Source organism: Pelmatolapia mariae, linkage group LG20 (genome assembly GCF_036321145.2).
Source record: "Pelmatolapia mariae isolate MD_Pm_ZW linkage group LG20, Pm_UMD_F_2, whole genome shotgun sequence".
NCBI classification, from domain to species: Eukaryota; Metazoa; Chordata; class Actinopteri; order Cichliformes; family Cichlidae; genus Pelmatolapia; species Pelmatolapia mariae.
Window position 1 is genome coordinate 4,766,398 of NC_086244.1, and position 20,359 is coordinate 4,786,756.

Below are 20,359 nucleotides of genomic sequence, written 5' to 3' on the forward strand. Positions count from 1 at the left end.
ACCTGGTCTGTGAACATTAACAAGCTCAGCAGCACTTCACTTCCTGAGGTTGCTGAAGAGGAACTGTGTGCATGGGAAACTGCTGGCGACCTTTTATTATGCCAGTGTAGAAAGCATCCCGGTGTACTGCGTAACAGCCGGATGCTCTGCAGCAGATAAAAAGGGTAATCAGAAGGAAATAACAAACACATTACCAAAGACCGCTGGCTGCACACTCCCCTCCCTACAAGAAGCTGTTAATGCAAAATACCCAAGGACACTGTACAATAGATAAAAACACATAATAGAACAATGACACAATGAAGAACAATAAAAACACAAGCACAAGATAAAATTAACAAGCAGTGGGTTCACAGTGAATTTGCAGATTTGAACAGATGGGTTTTGAGTTGGGATTTAAACTGGGGGAGAGAACCAATGTTTCTCATATCTGGGGGAGAGAGAGTTCCACAGCCTGGGAGCAGAGCAGCTAAAAGCTCTGCTTCCAATGGCGGTGAGGCGGAAGGAAGGCACAGAAAGCTGGATAGAAGAAGAAGACCAAAGTGAGTGGGCAGAAAAGGTAGTGCTTGACAGGTCAGAAAGGTAAGGAGGTGTGAGGTTATAAATGGCCTTGAAGGTGAGCAGAAGAAGTTTTCTCACTCTGGACTCTGCTTGACCCGTTGCCCGGTGGTTGAAGGTAAAAGTCCATCAAAACAAAGGCAAACAGTGCAGTTACTGTCTGAAATCGAATGCTGTAAAGCACCGTCTATTTCATTCTTGACACCTTAATATTGATCATTATTTATCATCTTCTGCTGACTTTTTATTCTTTTTTTGAGACAGAACTAGCACTCGATTTTTTGTATTTTATAATGTGATAACAACAAAAGCATTCTGATTGTAATAATGGTGGAAAAACATGAGTCACAGTCGCTGTACTCATTTTTTAAATTACTTCATATAAATGTTATATTAGTAAAATGTTTTTTTAAATCAGTAAAATGTCTGAAACATATTTATTAAAAAAAGTAGAAACAATTAAAAAGTACTAACATAGAGAAAATTGTACTACATTTGTACTAACAATAAGAAAATAAGACAAATATGGACAAATGTTTCAAAATATTAAAATAACTGAAACCTGTTTTGGAATAAAATGAACGAACACCATTTAAAAATATTATTGAAAAAATTACTGACATGTAAAAAGTTTATCATGAGGAATAACGTACAAAGAAATAGTACAAAAAGCTCAAAGTGGGGAGAGCCAGAGAAGTGTGGCAGTACAGAGATCCAAATATGGCCAAAGCTGAGCGTGAAGTGGGGACAGGGAGGAGGCGGGGGGCAGAGGAGGCTGTTTGAGCAGCAGACTGCAGCAGGTGGGAGTGATGACAACAGCCAGGGCTGGTCTGGGAGCCTCTTCAGCTTCCTGTCGTGACATCATCAAAGCGAAAGACATGTTGCTTAGTCCAGGAAGAGGTGAGAACAGCAGTCGAGGAGGAAGATGGTGGGAATGAGGCAGCAGGATCAAAGAGAACATGAACTTGGACCGAATTGTGGAAACCAGAGACACACCATGTTTGGCAAAGGGGAGTCACCAGCACCACTCCTGGAGGATGGCTGACCGCCGTAGAAGAGGCCGGCTGTCAGCAAGCTGAATGGAGAGCAAAGTGTCTCCCAGTGGAGGCCGGATGAGGAGGTGTTGTGTCCAAAGCCTTCAACTTGTTGGGCATTAAAGAGAAGATTAAGGAGAACAGACATCTGTATTACCACTGAAACAGATGAGAAAACTTCAAGATGGCTCAAGAGAGAACCAGGGGAGGAGAGTACCCACCCGTTAATGTGGACCCATCCTGGTGTCGGATCAGCCTCAGCAGGGTTTCCAGGAGGAGGCTGGACGATGCTAAAAGTCCAGAAACACCTGAATAAACACATCATTCTCAAAGAAATTAGAATACAGCTAGTCAGGGAAAAAAAGTGAAATCGTCAATAAAGATTCAGTAAAACATCCAAAGAATTTCTATGAAAACCCAGGAAACACCTTGAGCACAGGTCCAACAAACCGAAGGAAGGAAAGCTGTCTGGATCATTTTCACAAAACAATTTATTTCAAACTCCAAACAGTGAAACATCACTCACTTCCTGTCACATTATTTTCAACCTATGAGATCAGGTTTGTTTGAACCTGAATTTGTCACATTGACTGAAAGTGTCTGTTTAGAGGCTGCAGGATTATCTCTGAGCAGCCCCTTTTTCACTGTGAGAAAACAAAAAAACAAAAAACAGGAATATTCTCTGATTTTCAACAGACGAGTTTCACAAAGACACAAAGTCACGTCGAGTGTACGCGTTTCATGACTGTGAGTTTTGACTCTGAGAAGGCTCAGGCACTAATCCTCCTCTTCAGCTCTGTGACGACTTGTTGGGATTCAGGCTTTAGTCCTGAAGTCTTTCCTTCTCCTCGAGCCTGTTTTCCCAAAACACACCGTTGACATCAGCAGCCGGCTTTCGTTAACCCGTCCTCTGCAGCTGGTCAGGTGGGAAAGTCTAGAAAACGTCTCCTCTTCTGCTCTCTGGCAGGTCGCCCAGGCCCTGCAGCTCCCTCAAACCCTGAGGAGGGAAACATGAAGAAGAAAAGAGCAGCCAATCAGATTCTTTACCTGCTTCTTTAACATCTGATCATAAATCAGATAAATCTGACTATTTTAACCCTTTTGTCACCAGTAAATACTGAAAAACAGTTTTTTAACTGAACATATTCAAATCTGATCTTGATTATTTTTCATCAGGTGGGTAAAACTTTTTATTTCCAGTTCAATGTTCAAACTTCACTGACTGTAAAACCCTCAGAAATGAGTAACAAGTTATTTAGTACTTAAGTATAAGCCAGAGGAAAACTCCTGCACCCAACAGAAACTATTATTATATAAAAACTGTCCTACAATCCACCTGAGAAGAAACTGACCTCCAGCACCATGCGGATGTGGGCTTTTATTTTGGCAGAGTCTTTTGTGAGCTGCTCCGTGAAGCTGTAACACAAACACAGGGTTAGCATGGTTAGCATCTCTCATTCAGAAAAAGTGACAGTGCTAGTAAGGAGCTAACATGAGCTAGCTAACAGACATTAGTCTGCAACAACAAATCGTAAAAAAAAAAAAATCAATCATAATAATAAAAATTAAAAAACAAAATCTTACAAAAGATATAAAATAAAAAATATTAGTAATAGACAAATTAGTAATAATTAGTAATAAATCTAAATTCTAAATAAATAAATACATAAATAAAACAAATAAAAATTAATTTTAAAATACAATAAAAAACAGGAAATTGTCAAAAAAAATAATACAACAAAAATATCAATGTTTTAATCTGGACAATTTAAGTGTGAAAAAAATACATGAGAAATATCTAAAGATAAAATTAATAATAAAATCATAGATGTTCAGAAAACCCACCAAAAATATCTAAAAACAAAATCAGGACATTTCAAAATAAATAGTTCTAACATATTTTTTTAAAATAATTTCACAACAAAGTGAAATCCTGACTTTCATTTGAAAAATATCTGAAACATAATTACATTTTTATGCTTTTTTCTCCTACTTTTAATCTTAATAGTGTTACAGTGACAATGAACTCACGCTGTGAGCTGACTCGTCTTCTTCTCGATGAACCTCAGAGCCTCGTCGTGAGTCATCTCCACAAAGAAACCGTAACCGACGGCCACAAATATCCTGGATGAGTCCTCGCTGATGGAGGAGAAGAAAAAGAGAACTGAGTTTAAACAGGAAGTTAATTCCTTTCGGAAACACAGAGCACGGATCCTCTAGCCTCTCTGGAGTCTCGCAGCACATTTCTTTAGCCTAAATGTAGCATTTTTGCCTGTTCAAATGCAGAACAACTGCTGGTGACCTTCGTGTGTCAGCAACTCACACTTCAGCCTGAACGTAGAAGTTACAGCCAAGATCAACGTCAGTCTTCAGCTGCTGAGAGCCCGCCTCCTGCAGGAACACAAAGAAGCGTGTGACTTTCATTCACTCGTGGAACGGGCGGCCCAAGCTAAGAGAAAAAAGTACTCCATCTCAGCATCTACAGGCCTCAGTTAGTGGTTAAAGTTCATGACATGACAGTTAGAAAAGAGACTGAATGAGTTTGGCTTGTTTGGAGGGGTTTCCACAGAAAAATATATCAGTGAATATGTAAAGAGCTTGGAAAGAAAAGCGACTGAAGATGTTTCATCTGGAAAGCTTCTTCAGTTTTAAGACCAAATAGTGGAGAGTTCAAAGTACTACATCACATGAGCCAAGGTGTGTGATGAGGCACACGATCAATAGTCGGTCAACGACCCTCTTATGGGACAACTCTCACTAGGACTTAAATACCTGGGACTCTCCACAGTTTGGTTTTAGAACTGAAGAAGCTTCTTGGATGAAACGTCGTCAAGAAACATAAAGAAGTCGAGCCGCTTTTCTTTCCAAGCTCCTTAGATTACCATGACCTGGATGACTGAAAACCTACACAGACATCAATGATTATGAAAATTATTTTAAAAATATCTGAAAACTAAAATTAAAACTTCTATCCTCTAAATAAAATAAAAACACATAAAATATGATCTTTTCAAATATCTGAAAAGTGGAGGTAAAATGTCTGAATGTTTTGATTTTCCAGCTGTAGTTTCAGGCTCTTTGATCCAGACGATGGAGGTTTGGGTTCACAGCTCTCGGCCTAATGAGCCACACGTATTGATCTGCTGGATAAACAGCTGCAGTGAGGCTCAGCTGTATTGATGGAGGTGCGATAAGCTCCTCCATCTTTCCTCACAGAAGAGTGTGCTGAATTACAGAAACAGCTCACACAGAGAAGCTACAGAGAAAGATGTCTGTATCAGCAGAGTTCAGTCTGCAGCTCATTAACCAGCAGACTGAAGCGTTTAACATTAACAGAATGACAGTCAGCACAAACACTTGGGAATCACTACAACGATCTCCAGTTTAATGTGGAAATCTCTTCTAAACTGAAAAACCTACAGGTCTTCAAAATAACACAATACATTTTGTGTGCGTTTACCTGCAGACTCTGTATGGTGTTCTTCAGCTGCAGGTACTGAGAGATCTTCTCATAAACCTGATCCCTCTGCTCCACCACCTTCCTGCCAAACGACAGCCGTCACTTGATTTACAGAGAACATTAACGCCTTCAGATGCACCAAAATAATTCAAACAGCCTAAACATGCCAAGAAAATCTGATTCAAAGCACCAAACAGCATTTCAGACACCTGAGCTCTTTAGGCTGTGTCACTAAACACTCAGATGCCAACCTGAAGAACCACATAAATACCTGTAAGATTAGATCTACCCTTCTTATCCATCACACATGTGTACCTACAATAGATTCAAGCTCATTATTGTATCCTTTCTATATAACTGAGCTCCTTCTTACGTGTAGTTTTTAGATTTTTGCACCATTTTGTTCTGTAACTGTACAAAGTAATTTCTGTATTTCTTTTCTTACACCCTAATAAAATTCTCGGTGTTCACATTAAACACAACCAGTCGGGTCTGTGCATGTACAAGTAACCCATGTGAACCAAAGGCTAAGGCCTTAGATTCCTCTAAATACTTTTCCAAGTCTTGAATCTGTATGATGTCATTGAGAAGAGATATCACTAAGATATCCCACCCACCCGCTGTCTGAGGAGCTACACCACTCATGTCATAGGCAAAAAAGAATTATTTTAGTAATAATTAGTAGCTTTGCATGATTACTATGAATCATGCAAAGCTACTCTAGTGTCATAGTGTGCAAGAATAACAATATAAAGCTGTAAATTAACATAACTGGATGTTCTTCGCACTCTGTTAGCTCATGCTGAGCTCTGCTCTGCAGTACTGGCTGCAGAATGTGAAGCAGTACGGTATTTAAGATGTTTCCTCTTAGTGTGGTCAAAACGCTCCAGTTCTGTCTGGTTTATTGACCCAGTTGTTGCAGTGCTGGCACAGCAGTGACATGTATGACAATCCTACTGTATTAAAAACACATTGCACGCAAAGGCTGTCTTGACAACGTCTACATGCCTAAATGCATTGAGTTGCTGGCATATGAATCGCTGATGAGATATTTGGGTTGAGCAGGTATTCCTAACAAAGTGACCTCTGAGTGTAAGTATTTAATAATCAGTCTGCAAGTAATTAAGGCGCGGAGGGGGACCAAAATGACACCAGCACTATTATACAATCAGCAGCTGTGAGACTTGACATTTATTAGGCTGTTAATTAAGCTTTAAATTACTTTAATTTGTAGTCACTCCTCATTGACCTTCATATCGCCTCTACTACCTGTTCAAAGTCTGCCTGGATAAAAATCTGAGTTCATAAACTCATATCTACACAAGTATTTTGCACTACTTTAACTACAGATTACATTTCTTTTACTTTAGTTTTTAAAGTTCTGTAACTGAATAAAGCTCTCTGTACGGACATAATAAACTGTGTTCAGACATCAGCTGTAGTGTCTTCTTACTGTAAGTCTCTCTTCAGGACTTCATTGATGAAGGTTTCATACTGCAGCACCTTCTGGTCCACGTTAGGTCTAGCTGTGGCATTGTCGGGAGCAGACATTTCTTCACTGTCTACTCTTTAAAAGAAGCTACAAACAACAGAAAAAACATCCGGTTGAGCTGCAGATAAAGTCCAGCTGGCAACTACCCGATTTCTCTGTCGTAAACGTCAATGTTTCTGGACACCAAACTCTCCGGCTAGCATGCTTAAGACAGGACGTAAACACGCCACTCCACACCGGATGGGAAGAAACTGTGAACAAGTACTTCCGGGTTTCAAAATAAACCCAAAGAATAGATTTTGTGAAAACAGAAAAGACAAAACGACAGCAAAAGCTTGTCAACTAATGATAGCATAAACTCGGAAACTCAAAAAAAGCCTTACTTTATTTTTTAATATACTAGAATAGAAAGCCTTTTTCATTATGTAGAATACCAGTACGGAGTGAATGATTTTTATTCTTTATCGTGCTGCTGTAAAACAAAAATTTCCCAATTGGATTCAAAAAAGTCTGTCTGTCTGTCAGGGAAATTTGAAGGATTTGCCTGAGCAGATTATAAATTTTAGACACATCAAGTACATCTCTATACAGTTCAAAAGACTTGCTTTATAAACTAGGGGGAAAAAACAAAATTGCTTTTTAATCATTAATCGAATGAAATGTTCAAGTTAAATTGTTTAGTTTGTACGTTAAAAAATGAAACAGCGAACAAGAACAACAACAAAAAAAGAATCAAAAATAAAATAAAATAAAACATTGTTTCTGCCTAATGCATTCTACCTGCTCTGGCTCTATGGCGGTCCTGTCTCATGACGTCACTGTAAACAAACATGGCAGACCACGGGCGGCTCTGTAGCTAGCTACTATAACGCGAAACAATTATTAAAACGTCCTAAATGAAAATGCGTATTAAAAAATTACAGATCGTCGTTTTTGTAGTTTCTTTCTTAACAAGCGTGCGTGTCAAGCCGGCAGCAGAAGTTAAACAGTAACAGGTTTTAAAATTTTAGCTGGGTAGTCGGAGTTAAGACGTTGCCAAGGCAACGTTAGCCAACAGCTAGCTGTCTCAGGATTTATTTTCTGAGAGACTTTTCTTTACACCTGTTTGTTGTTGCATATGTAATACAAGCCGAATTTAAGTTAACGGTTTAAACTTTTACTGGGCTTAAAATAATAGTTTAATAACTATATCTTATTGAGCAAACGTGCGCAGCATCGTGAACAGCTTAATTTTTGAGTGAAGTTCGAGGTTGGCGTTCCTCTCTCTGGTTTTCTGCTCCAAGGAGCTAATTTGTACATCATTGGGGGTTTACTTCAAACCACTCTTTGAATTAAAAAAAAACATCAGTGAGAGTTGTGACCAGATTAAATCCAGATTAACTGAAGCTGTTTTAAACGCTCATGAAAACATGGAGCAGTACAACATTCTGGGTCGGACAGGAGAAGGTGCTCATGGCATAGTCTTCAAGGCCAAACATATTGAGGTGACGGACTGGTGCTTTTATGTCTGCATCTTACCTCATTTCTTTTTTTTTCTTTTCTTTTTGTAATCCGATCAGCATTAAATTTGGAGTCTAACCTCAGCGGCTTAGAAATGTGACATGGAAATGTTCTTGTGTGTCAGACAGGGGAGACGGTGGCTCTGAAGAAAGTGGCTCTGAGGAGGCTGGAAGACGGCATTCCGAACCAGGCTCTGAGGGAGATTAAAGCACTGCAGGAGATCAAGGACAACGAGCATGTGAGTGAATGTGCAGAGAGTTTTTACAGATAAGAGTCATTTTAATCTTAAAATTTGATTAGTGTTTTAGCAGCACGGTAGTGCGGTGGGTAGCACTGCTGCCTCACAGCAAGAAGGTCCTGAGTATGAGTTCGACTCCCTTCTGTGTGGAGGTTGCGTGTTCTCCCTGGGTTCTCTCCGAGTACACTGGCTTCCTCCCACAGTCCAGAAACATGCAGTTAGTGGGGTTAGGTTAATGGGTAATTCTAAATTGCCCATAGGTGTGAATGTGAGTACAAATAGTTGTCTGTCTCTATGTGTTAGCCCTGCAACAGACTGCCCACCTGTCCAGGGTGTACCCTGCCTCTCGCCCTATGGTAGCTGGGATACGCTCCAGCTCCCCTGGTGGCTGGGGGGATATCACAAACAAGATATAACAGAAACCAAAAATTAGTACATGGAAAACATAGATGATCAAAGCAGAGCAGCAAGAACAGAGCCAAACATAACAGACATGTTAATAAAAAGGAGATTAGGCTATATGAGAAAATTATAAGAAGCTGCAGAGTGTCTGGAGTCTGAAGGGATGCAGGACTTCTTTTTGTGACTTCCTCCTCAGGTGGTGAAGCTGAAGGATGTCTTTCCTCACGGCACGGGCTTCGTCCTGGTGTTCGACTTCATGCTGTCTGACCTCTCTGAGGTCATCAGGAATTCCCAGCGCCCTCTGACCCCTGCGCAGGTCAAAAGTTACATGATGATGCTGCTGAAGGGCGTGGCCTTCCTGCATCACAACAATGTCATGCACCGGGTGAGCGCAGCTAACAGTTATTATCATTAATGAGTCATCTGACTGTTTTCTCAGTGAATCCCGTGTTCGTAGCAAGCAACACTTAAACATACAAGGATATTTAAATACTGTTGGTTATTCATAATAAATGAAAAGCTGAAAATATGGGAAATGCTAAAAAACTGAATAGTTGCTGCAGTCTGAGGTGTTGCAGGAGGAGGTGAGAAGGTGGGGTTTGGATTTCTTTTGCTTTAACAAAATAAATCAAACCATTATAAAGTGATGTTTGTGTGTTTGCAGGATCTGAAACCAGCAAACCTGCTCATCAGCTCCTCAGGCCACCTGAAGATTGCAGACTTTGGTCTGGCCCGGCTGTTCAGCGAGCAGGGAGAGAGGCTGTACAGCCACCAGGTGGCCACCAGGTAAATATGATAAGATGAGATTAAATAAGAAATACTTTATTTAGCAGCTAGCTTTAGCTAATCAAAAATAAAATACAGTTTGACTTACCAAAAGAACTCAGTGAGGTAAAAAACACGAAGAGCAAAATGCTCATTTAAATAGAAAAATGACAGTAAAATGAAAGATCTCGAGTGAAAATTTAAATGCAATATAATGAACCTAAAAGTACTTTTGTATATAAAATGCAGTATCTAAAAGGCTGAATGTAATACAGAAAAATGGCTCTATAAAGTAAAGTAGCACTAACATAGCATTAGCTTTAGTGCTGCTGGGAAAAATCCATGTGGTGACATGTAAAATGCAGTCAGATGACACTTTAAATATTCACTCAGACAAATGTGTCACAGAACAGATTCACATATTGAGGTTTGAGGTGCTCATTACGCCAGTGAATAATAATCATGTTAAAGTCGCCATGTCATGTGACTTGTTGGTTCAGTTCATTCTAAAATAATCACCACTTTTTACTGCACAGTACTTTATCAGTAATGTGCAGTAAAAGTGCTCAGTTACATTTGACCACTGTGTGTGTTTAGATGGTACAGAGCCCCTGAGCTGCTGTACGGAGCCCGAAAGTACGACGAGGGAGTCGACCTGTGGTAAGTACAACCCTGAAAATGCTGCTAAAAGTAGCGCCCACACTATTTTTTCTTTGCTGTTGTTTGACCATTATAGCTTACATTACATTATATAGATTTACATTACATAGTACTTGTTTAACCTGGCATTCGAAGCTAATTAGTGTGATTTTTCACCTGGCTCTGCATTTATATTATGTAATTATTTTATATCTGTAATTCATATTTTATATTGTGATTTTATCTGTATCATGGTTTTACTGGAAAGCACTTTGGTGTACTTTGGTATTTAAATGTGCAATACAAATAAATTTGATTTGATTTGATTATCTACTGTGAATCCTTCGCTGTTTAGCTTTTACTCAATAAACCTAGATGCTTTTGTTTCTGTTGTGCATGCTTGTATTCTTTTCCTGTATCAGCGTATTTTATTATATATTATTCTTTAACATACTATGTAACATGGGACCATGTGACATAGAAAGAGTAAGCTTTAGCTTCAGTACACTCTAACTCTGTTAGTGTTCACAGTTCCTGCTCAGGTGTAAATGGGTCCAGTGATCAGAGATGAACAGCAGGGGGCAGCAGCAGTCTGAAGTCACAGCTTACTGTTTAGTCCGTGTGTGAGCACTTGTGTGTGTGTTTTAGGGCAGTCGGCTGTATTTTTGGGGAGCTGTTGAACTCGTCTCCTCTGTTTCCTGGAGAGAACGACATCGAGCAGCTCTGCTGTGTCCTCAGAGTGCTGGGAACCCCGACGCAGGACAGCTGGCCTGTAAGACACACACTGGTTTTTCCATCACTTCAGGGGACGTTACATTAATATACATTCATTTTCTTAGGGATCTTTTTGTATTAGGTTAAACTATTAAGCTTTATATCAAGGTATCATCTCACACATTCTGCCTTTTATATAAAAGAGATATTCTGAAAATGTAAACACAATGAGGATGCCTAATTTCCACATGTATTCACTCAGTGGTAGTGTTTACTCTTTCATCTTTGCACGTAGTGCATATAAATATCCGCCGATATCCACGTTCATTAAATTTAAATGTGCTAAAAAGACGCAATGTGTTATTTTTTAAAATAATGTTTTTTAGTGCATAGTCTACATTATAATCATCATCAGTATATTATTATATGTGATAGGCCTGCAATCATCTGCCTGAAATATTGGTAGGTCTCCAGTTAGCTTTATTTAAAATGTTTAGTTTAAGATTAAAGGAAATCCAGTAGACTAGCAGTAAATGATGTGAATATGTAGAGAAATTAAATTGGACCTAAAACTGATCCTGTGTAATTTACTCTAAAAACCAACAACTGTTTGAAGTCTGGTGCCATTTTTGTGGTCTGTGTGAGATTTTATCTGAAGGCTGAGGTAAAATAATGCAAAGTTTAATTTTGTCTTGTTCTTTTCTTTTATGGCTGTGAAACTGGTTAAAACATTTTAATCCCTCTCCTGTCTGTCTCCAGGAGATAGTGGAGTTGCCAGATTACAATAAAATCACCTTTAAGGAGAATCCAGCGATCCCATTGGAGGAAATCATCCCTGACACGCCCCCTCAGGCAGTGGACCTGCTCTATAAGTTCCTGGTGTATCCATCTAAACAGCGCTGCTCAGCCAGACAGGTAAGAAACCTGAAGCAGAGCTTAAGTTTAAAAACGGAGTTCCTCAGGGCTCGGTCAGAGGCCCTCTCATTTTTACATAAAGAATAATTTCTTGGAACATAGCCATTATATTTTCCCTGATTACTGTGGTCTGTTTATCACCCATTATCACTCAGATAAAGGTTAATAAACTGATTATTGATCGGTGCTCTCCCTGTCCTCTCCTCCTTACTGCAGGCTCTCCTCCATCCATATTTCTTCACTTCGCCAATTCCTGCTCACCACTCAGAGCTGCCCATCCCTGAAAGGGGAGGGCGACCCCCCCGCCAACGTTTCCAGGCTCCGCCCACTGACTTCTCAGTGGACTTACCCTTGCAGAACAGTATGGTAGACCCTGCCCTAATACAGGGATACGCTTCCTGCCTCTGAACTGACCGCTGATCTTTACCATCTCTCAGCTGCTCTTATACCAGTTAATCTTGTTTTATGTATTTATTTATTATCTGGTTTACTAAATCCTCTCCTTCAGACTGAATCCTCATTGTTTTAAGAACTTTAGCTCACACAGAAGATTTCTGACGGTCTTTGCTGAGCCTGAACCTCTTCTGTAACCACCTGTAACCGTGAGAAAATGACCTAATACAGTTAAATTTCCACACACTGAATTTATCGACTAAAAGGAATTAATGTTTAGCTCCACCGGGTCTCCATTTGGTAAAAGGATGGAATAATTTAAAAAAACAATACAGAATCAAGCAGATTTTCATTCTAAAAATATTTGTTTCTGTTCTGTTTATGAAACATGTTGTGAGTTTTATTTAAAGTCATTAATAGAGTAAAGTGTGGAGAAGTTGGGTTGGTTCCTGACCATTTTTTTCCTTTAAATACGTCATTTCTGAGAATTAATCTTGAAAATAATGATGTGTTTACAGCGTGAGCTGTGTGCCTGAGACGACCATATGAAAGAATGCACTCACTGACATCATACAGAACCAAGAGTAAAAAAAACAGACTGAAACGGAGTGTAAGAGCAGACTGAACCTGTGGATTAGTGATTATTTGTACACACACTGACATCAGTACTGTGTGTGGCGATGTTTAACTAGAGCGTCCACAACTGGAACAGCAGACCAGGAAAAGTAGAAGAAGAATTTTTTTCTTTTCTTTACTTTTTGATGTGTTCTTGAGGCCAGTTGTGGGCTGAACGTGGACTCCAGTGGTCTGACAGTGATCTCATATTATACCATGTTTACAGCAGTAAATGATAACAGCTATGTAAACACTGGAAACTCAAAATTTCAATAATAAAAAAAAAATCCCTTTCAAAAAACCCATGTCAGAATTTGTAGGAGGAGTCAAGCACCTCCTCTTCCTCCTGGTCGCCCTCCTTCAGACCCCAGAGCAGCATTCAGAGGAAGTTAAAGCCCTCAAAGCTCTTCAGCCTCTGTGAGTACCATCAGAAAATAGAGCAGTGATCCTTTGTGTTAGACAGAGCACTCACTCAGTCTTTAATTTTTCTTACCTCCTCTTAGAAATTCAGCGATGATGTCAAACTATTTGTCGTTAGCTTATTGGTCTTCTGCTGTGATGTCCAACAGATCTGAAACAAGCTTCAGTACGAAGGTGAGAGTCTTTTATTATATTCCTGCTTATGGAGTCAAAATGTAATCAAGTACAAGTATGGAAGTATGTAATCTGATGTTCAATAAACATATGGAGTGGGTTTGTTTTCTTCTGAATAAGTTGTTAATGTTTTTGCTTTAATGTGCTTTTACCTGTACAGAAGTAAAAAGTGCCGTCCTGAAAATGTTATTGAAAATGTTATTTGGCGACTTTGGCTCGCCATAAATTATTTGGTGATTCTTATGCACATGTTAAGCTCTATGAAAGAAGATTAAATTTTTTTGAAAATGGAGAGTTTATTGAAACATCTGACAAATTAGTTTGAAAAATTCTTGAAATTTGAATTTCCGCATATGACTTTACATTTGTATCGTATTTGCGATGTCTGGCATTTAAAAAAATGTTTAAAAAGTATTGTGCAATTTATTTAGGCTTTTCAGGGGAAAAAATCACACTGATGATGTAGACGTCTCAAAAACTCCCAAAAAACGTGTGTATCAGAGATGGTACCCGGGGCTCCTCAGGGGTCAGTGAGCTTGCGGTAGTTTTGATATGAGCTGATCTGTTAGATGTCAGATGCAGGTTTCTCTTACACTGATATGATCTCTTTTCAGGTGGGGCCTGTCCTTTCAGACACTTTCCTCCAATCACCATGCACATTCCAAGAGGCCCCTCCCTCGCTCCTCCTCAGCCCCTGCCTCTGGCGGAATGATTCCAGCTGTCAGTCACAGAACCCTGCTTACATCCCATCTCCATCTTCTTCATCCTTGTATAGTAATCATGCTCTGATTCCATCCCCCACCCACCTCCTCTCCTCAACACCTGGATGTAACAGTTACCATGGCAACCTGTACACACCCTCCTCCCCCTCTGCAGGTGACTGGATGCTACCTGACAGTCTGTCTTGGGGGCAGGGATGTGGACCAGGTGAGTAATTACCTGCCTGTGCTAGTAGATCAGTGTGTGTGTCTTTTGTGCTGATGTGTAATTTGTCATCGTTTGCTCAGAGCAGCGCGAGTGTGTGAGTTGTGGGATGCAGAGCGCCCCCCTGTGGAGGCGAGACGCTGCAGGTCGACTCCTGTGTAACACCTGCAGCCTCAGACAGGAAGCCAACAACACACCGCTGCTGAGACCGAAGAGACGAGCTGTAAGACGACAAACACGTTTTTGAAAAATGGTATTAACGTTTTAATTAGAAAATCGTGTTTTATTGATAATATTGCACCAATTTAAAATGAGCATCAGAAAATTAAAATTCCACACTGTACAGCAGGTAGGACTTTGGATGATAGCATTTTTATTTAAACATTTTATATAGATATATGAAGAGTTTTTTTGAAGTTTACATTATTGTTTTAATTTTAATTAAGTCCCTCACAGGCATCTGTATCTATATTAATTTATCTTTTATATAATAAAAATTGCTTGCAAAGTTGCAGTCATTGATGATTCTGGTGTCTGTTGGGGCCTTTGGCAGAAATTCACATTATAAATAGTAATACAAGTAAGAAAGCATGTCACTTTCAAAGATCATTGTTTCTGATGACTGAACTGACATGACAAACGGGAACATGACGTCCTGTCATAGGGACTCTTCAGAGCACGTTGTACATACAGTATAATCAGTTAAAAGTGGAATCCTGAACCTATAGTTAACATTTAAAGGTTGGACCAAACCCTTCTCTTTCCTGCTGGTGCCAGAAACTTAATCATTCTGAGAAAACTTAATAAAGTGATGTAGTAAATTATTTCACATTATAGAATTAGAATTCTAAATTACCCATAGGTGTGAATGCAAGTGTGTGCGGTTCTCGTCTCCCTGTTTGCCCTGTGGTAGCTGGGATGGGTGACTCTGATGAGGATGAGCAGAAGAGAATGGATGAATGGACAATAAAGTACACACAGCACAATAATTTACACCAGTACATCAGAGTAATCAGAGTACCTTAGCATACACATCCAAATTTCTTTGCGTCTCAGTTTCATAACTTAGCATTCACAGCTTTGTCAGTTAGCCCCGGCAGACACAGCTGTCATCAGTGAACTAGAAAAAACTGTTCAAGATGGCAGTTTTCACTCTGTTACTGGTGCCCAACAAAACAGAGAGTAAACCAGCAACTGTAGAAATGGAAGAGTACAGGTTTATTTCAGTAATGATGCGAGGACCAAGCTGGCTGGTTGTAAGATATTTATGCCATAATTACTAGTTCCTTCAGTCTACAGTGTACCGGTGGTGTCCTGACTCTGACTCCCGCCATACACCTGCAACTCAGTCATGTGACAGCCTGCAGAGATAAACACACCAGGCTGCTCTGCAGGCTAAGCTAACCACTGTTTAATGCCAAAGTTTTCTCATCTTCCTCTTTTTTTCTTCTTCTCCTCTTGATTTTCATTGATCGCATCAGTTATCAGATTTGATCTAAACTCCAGCTCAGGCATCCTTAGGGAGGTTACTGGGAAGTTACTGGCGTGGGCCCTGAACAGCTGCCTGCCTCAGTGGCTCCTCCGATTGACAGACTAATTCTTAATTATTTATGATACCCAGTGACGAACAATACGAACAATACCATCACCACACCAAGTTAAATGGATTTTGGGTAATAGTTTTTTTTTTTTTTTCTGTTCACCAAGAATAAAAATATAAATATTAAGAGTTAATTATTGCTTTGGAAACTAATTGATAACCATTATTTGGAGTGCTGTTGTAAATGTGTTAGCGATGGTGAAAAGAAGGCAGGTGTAGTGCGCCGTTGGAGAGCTCGGTTTATTTTCGGTTTCACTCACAGCAGACTTTTGTTTTCACTCCTTGTTTACTTCTGCTTTTGCTGTTTGCTGAGGTTTAGGAAAAGAAGTGGTTGGGGTTAAAATCATAGACTGTTTGTAAAAGATGGACGTAGACGCAAAGATGCTTCGCTCCGGTTTGTGCTGTCGGGATCTTTGCTTTTTTGTTTTTTACTGTTTTTATTTGGTTGGTTCGAGTTAGAAGGGAACACATTTCAAATGCTCGCTTATTCAGCAGCTGGTGCTGCTTCAGTAGCAAGCAGCATCCTTAAGCTGTAGAGGTGCAGTGCACAGACACAGAAATCATTAGTTAAATGCTAGTTAACTAATTTGCTTAACTAGGGGTTAAATTCGGTTTCAAACCAGAACGACTGCATAGATGATGGATGAGTTATTTCTGTTATACTTATTTGAAGTCTGCTTGAAGTCGGCTCAAAGGGCATTTGGGTGCACTTTATGTTTGCGTGAAAGAGTCCAAGCAGTCATTAAAAAGTTGGACGTCTGCACGGAGCTTCATGCTCACCATTTGATGACATCAGTTTTGTCAGTTGGACCCATGTGGACCCCTGCGTGCTCGAGATTCAGAAACAAAAACACAAAATTTCAGTCACCAACATTGCAGCACAGACTGCTCCGATGGTCTGTTCGTACAAAAATAAGGTCTAGAGGTCCATTGTAGAGATTCAGATGAGTGGAGGTGAAGCCCAGCGGACGCCCACCTGCGCTGGGTCAGTCAAAGCAGTCATGAAACTAACAAACTCAGGTCATAAAAAATCGCCCTGCAGCTGCGATCAGGCTGTAAACCTGTTTATTTCTGCTGACAGGACCAGTGATGGAATGTATCTCAGTACATTTACTGAAGCACAATTTTAATGTTCTTTTACTTTATTGACACATTTCTACTACTTTTTACTTAGATGCTGTTATACTGTTCTTTTATCCTGTCTTCCTTCTCTCACCCCAACCGGTCGCAGCAGATAGCCCCGCCCCTCCCTGAGCCTGGTTCTGCTGGAGGTTTCTTCCTGTTAAAGGGGAGTTTTTCCTTCCCACTGTCGCTAATGTGCTTGCTCATAGGGGGTCATATGACTGCTGGGTTTTCCCTGTAGGGTCCACCTTACAACATAAAGCACCTTCAGGCAACTGTTGTTGTGATTTGGCGCTGTATAAATAAAACTGAATTGAAAATACAATTTTTAATGTAATTTGTACTCCATACCATTATTTTCATTTTTTAGCTACTTCTTCTTTTTATTATTAAGTATTATTATATTTAACCCTGCCCATATAAGTAATGGAAAACACCTCCAGCTGAAACAATAAAGTGACAACCGATCAGTAATTCTGATCCTCTAATATGATGAATGTGATTCAGCAGACTGAGTACTTTTACTTTAGGTACTTCATTTATATTCTGATGGTAAAACTTCTGGTTTTGAGGCTTTTACTTAAGAAAATAATTGAACAACAGGAACAGATCTAACACCATCTGCTGGATGAGGGACATGCACTGAAAGTCTTGCCAGTTTTCTTACTCTTATTTATTACTGAAAAATTCAGATTTCCTGTGGGAAACTTGTTCTTGTTCCCTCTAAAACATCTTGTTTGAAAAAGAAAATTGTGTTAAATTACCTCAAAATATAATTCAAAACAGTATGATGTGTTATTCCAGAGCAGGATTCAGAGAAAAGGAACTCAGTGTGTCAACTGTCTGACTGAGCGCACGACACTGTGGAGGAGAAACTCTGCAGGAGAAGCCGTCTGCAACGCCTGCGGACTCTACTACAGACTACACCGGGTACTACAAACTAAAATACTGCTCTGGCCACATGCTTGTACTTCCTCTAGCAAGAGTAAAACATCAAAGAAGGTGTTCCTTGTACTTTGAGTCTTTGTTAAATGTTTGCAGGTGAATCGCCCGCTGGCCTTGAAGAAAGATGGAATCCAAACCAGAAAACGGAAAGTGGTCACTAAGAATAAGAGGAAAACTGACCAATCAGAGACCAAGCTGCCTAAGGGGGTCCAGCCCAGTGATGTCACAGCAGCTGACAGCAGCGTTGTCGGGTTTTAGGTGACCTGATGCTGCAGGTAAAACGATCTGCAGCAGTTTAGGTTTTACTGTCAGAATTCAGTCAGAGATAGACTGTAATGCAAGAAACGTGCATGTTTAGATTCTCAGGATCTCATTACCTCTGATCTCTCTCTGTTTTTGAACCTTCATAAATCCACCAGAGGAAAACATCAGCTCAGGACCTTCTTCTTCATTATCAGAACAATCGAGTGAATAAATAAATCCATGAACCTCTGCAGACAGAAGCTGCTCGCACAACCTTGAAGAGAAATTTGTGAGGGTAAAGCTTTTCAGACGTGTCTGCTGTTTTTGCTTCCTGTGTGCTGTCCTCTGTGATCACCTGTGTTTTTAGATTTTTGTTTGCTGTATTTACTGTGGACCTTGTCTCCAGCCCAATAAATGACTCACTTTTTGTTATTTAACACATCTTATTTTGCCTCCTACATTTGGGTCCCCACTCCTTCACTCCCCCCTCCTTCTGACAGCAGCATTTATCGACAGCTACCAGGACGAACTCATCACTCATGTGATCCAGTGCATAAACATTAACAGCCTGGGTTTAGTTTCAGCTGCCTCACACATGTAAAACTCAAAGTTTTAGAAATGGCTTTAAATCCAGGACCCGCTCCAGAAAACAGGTTTGAAAAAACTCAGTTTAGCATAAAGTCTGATCAATTTTTCATTAATTATTAATATCTGATTCATCCTTACGTGGGGAAACTCTGAGTTTTTGGAATTTTACTTTAAGCAGTCAATATGTGCTTGAAGTGCAGACTTTCAGCTATAATTCAGAGGAGATGGAACAACAATTTAGCATGAACTGTTTAGGAAACATATCATTTTCCGAGGCTCAAAAATGTTATGACAAACACTCTCATGACCAGGTGAGGCCTGTTCCCTCAACATTTCTTGACGAATGAAGCAGACATAATGTCTGAAAATCAACGTTTGAGCTTGCTTTTATAATGTGACGTGTAATAAATAGAGCTTCCACCCACTGTCTTGCTTTTGGCTGGTATATTTTTAAAATTTCAGTGCTATTCTGTATTCTGAAAAAAACAAAAACAAAAAAAAACTATATATATATATATATATATATATATATATATATATATATATATATATATATATATATATATATGTATACTTTATTTCCATCCCCTATGAAGAATGCAAAAAGAGGAGGTGCTCAAGAAACTACCTGGTACCAGACCCACCTGGCCTTTTTGACGGCCACGTCTGGCCCACGTACCTGAAACATAAGAACATCATGGAGGCATCAGCTGTTGATGTTGTGCAGCTGGATGGAACCAAGTCAAAGGAGGCGCTGTTCAACTTTGTCTATGGCGACATCCTGAATAACATCCAGAAGTCTCTCTAACAAAAATCATCTGTAATGATATATATATATATATATACGTATATACGTATATATATATATAAAATTCCCCTCTTGCCCCTGCGGGCGGTTTATCCTTCAAGCTCGGGTCCTCTACCAGAGGCCTGGGAGCTTGAGGGTCCTGTGCAGTATCTTAGCTGTTCCTAGGACTGCGTTCTTCTGGACTGGGATCTCCGATGTTGTTCCTGGGATCTGCTGGAGCCACTTGCCTAACTTATTGCACAGAGTGCTCCCATTACCACTGGGACCACCGATACCTTCACCCTACATATCTTCCCCAGCTCTTCTCTGAGCCCTTGGTACTTAACCAGCTTCTCGTGTTCCTTCTTCCTGATGTTGCTGTCATTCAGGATCGCTGCGTCTATCACTACAGCCGTCTTCCTCTGCTTGTCTACTTGTCCGTTTGATTAGCTGTCACCATTTTGCCTGTTTGTATCTGGTAGTCCCACTGGATCTTTGCTCGCTTACAAATGTTGGAACACTGAGCTACTTGTTGTTTCACCGTCAATCTGGATTCCATTTATAATATCCACAAAGCAGAACTAAAAAGTACTATATTTGTATGTTTTCTGTATATTAATGAATGGAATAAATGTAATCTGAAGTGTTGTTCAGTTTGTTCATGCCGTCACAGCAATGTAGTGGATGGGATAGTTAGAACTTAAACAGAAAAAACTTGTCAGATTGCATAATATCAATCAGTGATAAAAATATAATCCAGTTTGTCGAAATACCAAAAAGCTCAATCTCCAAATGAATCACTCATTCTTCTTTTTTAACTGCCTGAGCTTT

At 39.8% G+C, this 20,359-nt stretch overlaps 3 protein-coding genes across 4 annotated transcripts; 2 read left to right on the forward strand and 1 right to left on the reverse strand.

Moving 5' to 3' along the window:
• Window positions 1–2,065: 2,065 nt before the first annotated feature.
• uxt (ubiquitously-expressed, prefoldin-like chaperone) lies at window positions 2,066–6,778 on the reverse strand. Its single transcript, XM_063464476.1, has 6 exons — window positions 6,506–6,778; window positions 5,053–5,134; window positions 3,916–3,983; window positions 3,624–3,731; window positions 2,945–3,008; window positions 2,066–2,589 (listed from the first exon to the last, which is right to left on the reverse strand). The coding sequence occupies exons 1-6, from the start codon at window positions 6,601–6,603 to the stop codon at window positions 2,527–2,529; spliced, it is 483 nt and encodes a 160-aa protein (XP_063320546.1). The 5' UTR covers window positions 6,604–6,778; the 3' UTR covers window positions 2,066–2,526.
• Window positions 6,779–7,381: 603 nt separating this feature from the next.
• On the forward strand, window positions 7,382–12,473 carry cdk20 (cyclin dependent kinase 20). Its single transcript, XM_063464813.1, has 8 exons — window positions 7,382–8,028; window positions 8,169–8,282; window positions 8,881–9,069; window positions 9,349–9,470; window positions 10,047–10,109; window positions 10,737–10,860; window positions 11,562–11,717; window positions 11,934–12,473. The coding sequence occupies exons 1-8, from the start codon at window positions 7,954–7,956 to the stop codon at window positions 12,123–12,125; spliced, it is 1,035 nt and encodes a 344-aa protein (XP_063320883.1). The 5' UTR covers window positions 7,382–7,953; the 3' UTR covers window positions 12,126–12,473.
• A 172-nt stretch (window positions 12,474–12,645) lies between these two features.
• On the forward strand, window positions 12,646–19,154 carry gata1b (GATA binding protein 1b). 2 transcript variants are annotated; one of them, XM_063464814.1, is made up of 7 exons: window positions 12,646–13,142; window positions 13,229–13,319; window positions 13,934–14,246; window positions 14,327–14,466; window positions 17,752–17,895; window positions 18,007–18,185; window positions 18,330–19,154. In XM_063464814.1, exons 1-6 carry the CDS (start codon window positions 13,030–13,032, stop codon window positions 18,166–18,168), a joined length of 963 nt encoding a protein of 320 aa, XP_063320884.1. In that variant the 5' UTR covers window positions 12,646–13,029; the 3' UTR covers window positions 18,169–18,185; window positions 18,330–19,154. The 2 variants fall into 2 exon arrangements, with proteins under 2 accessions (XP_063320884.1, XP_063320886.1); XM_063464816.1 differs by having other exon boundaries at window positions 17,770–17,895.
• The last annotated feature ends 1,205 nt before the right edge of the window (window positions 19,155–20,359 follow it).

What these genes read in the sequence shown, in the direction of transcription:
- uxt (XM_063464476.1), bottom strand. Translation starts at nt 6,603, where the DNA reads ATGTCTGCTCCCGACAATGCCACAGCTAGACCTAACGTGGACCAGAAG. An exon ending in ACACCATACAGAGTCTGCAG is followed by an intron (nt 3,984 to 5,052) that starts GTAAACGCACAC and finishes GTGTTCCTGCAG; the next exon opens with GAGGCGGGCTCTCAGCAGCT. An exon ending in AAGACGAGTCAGCTCACAGC is followed by an intron (nt 3,009 to 3,623) that starts GTGAGTTCATTG and finishes TTTGTGTTACAG; the next exon opens with CTTCACGGAGCAGCTCACAA.
- gata1b (XM_063464814.1), top strand. Translation starts at nt 13,030, where the DNA reads ATGTCAGAATTTGTAGGAGGAGTCAAGCACCTCCTCTTCCTCCTGGTC. An exon ending in AAACAAGCTTCAGTACGAAG is followed by an intron (nt 13,320 to 13,933) that starts GTGAGAGTCTTT and finishes ATCTCTTTTCAG; the next exon opens with GTGGGGCCTGTCCTTTCAGA. An exon ending in TGAGACCGAAGAGACGAGCT is followed by an intron (nt 14,467 to 17,751) that starts GTAAGACGACAA and finishes AATTCAAAACAG; the next exon opens with TATGATGTGTTATTCCAGAG.
- cdk20 (XM_063464813.1), top strand. Translation starts at nt 7,954, where the DNA reads ATGGAGCAGTACAACATTCTGGGTCGGACAGGAGAAGGTGCTCATGGC. An exon ending in TCAAGGCCAAACATATTGAG is followed by an intron (nt 8,029 to 8,168) that starts GTGACGGACTGG and finishes CTTGTGTGTCAG; the next exon opens with ACAGGGGAGACGGTGGCTCT. An exon ending in ACAACAATGTCATGCACCGG is followed by an intron (nt 9,070 to 9,348) that starts GTGAGCGCAGCT and finishes GTGTGTTTGCAG; the next exon opens with GATCTGAAACCAGCAAACCT.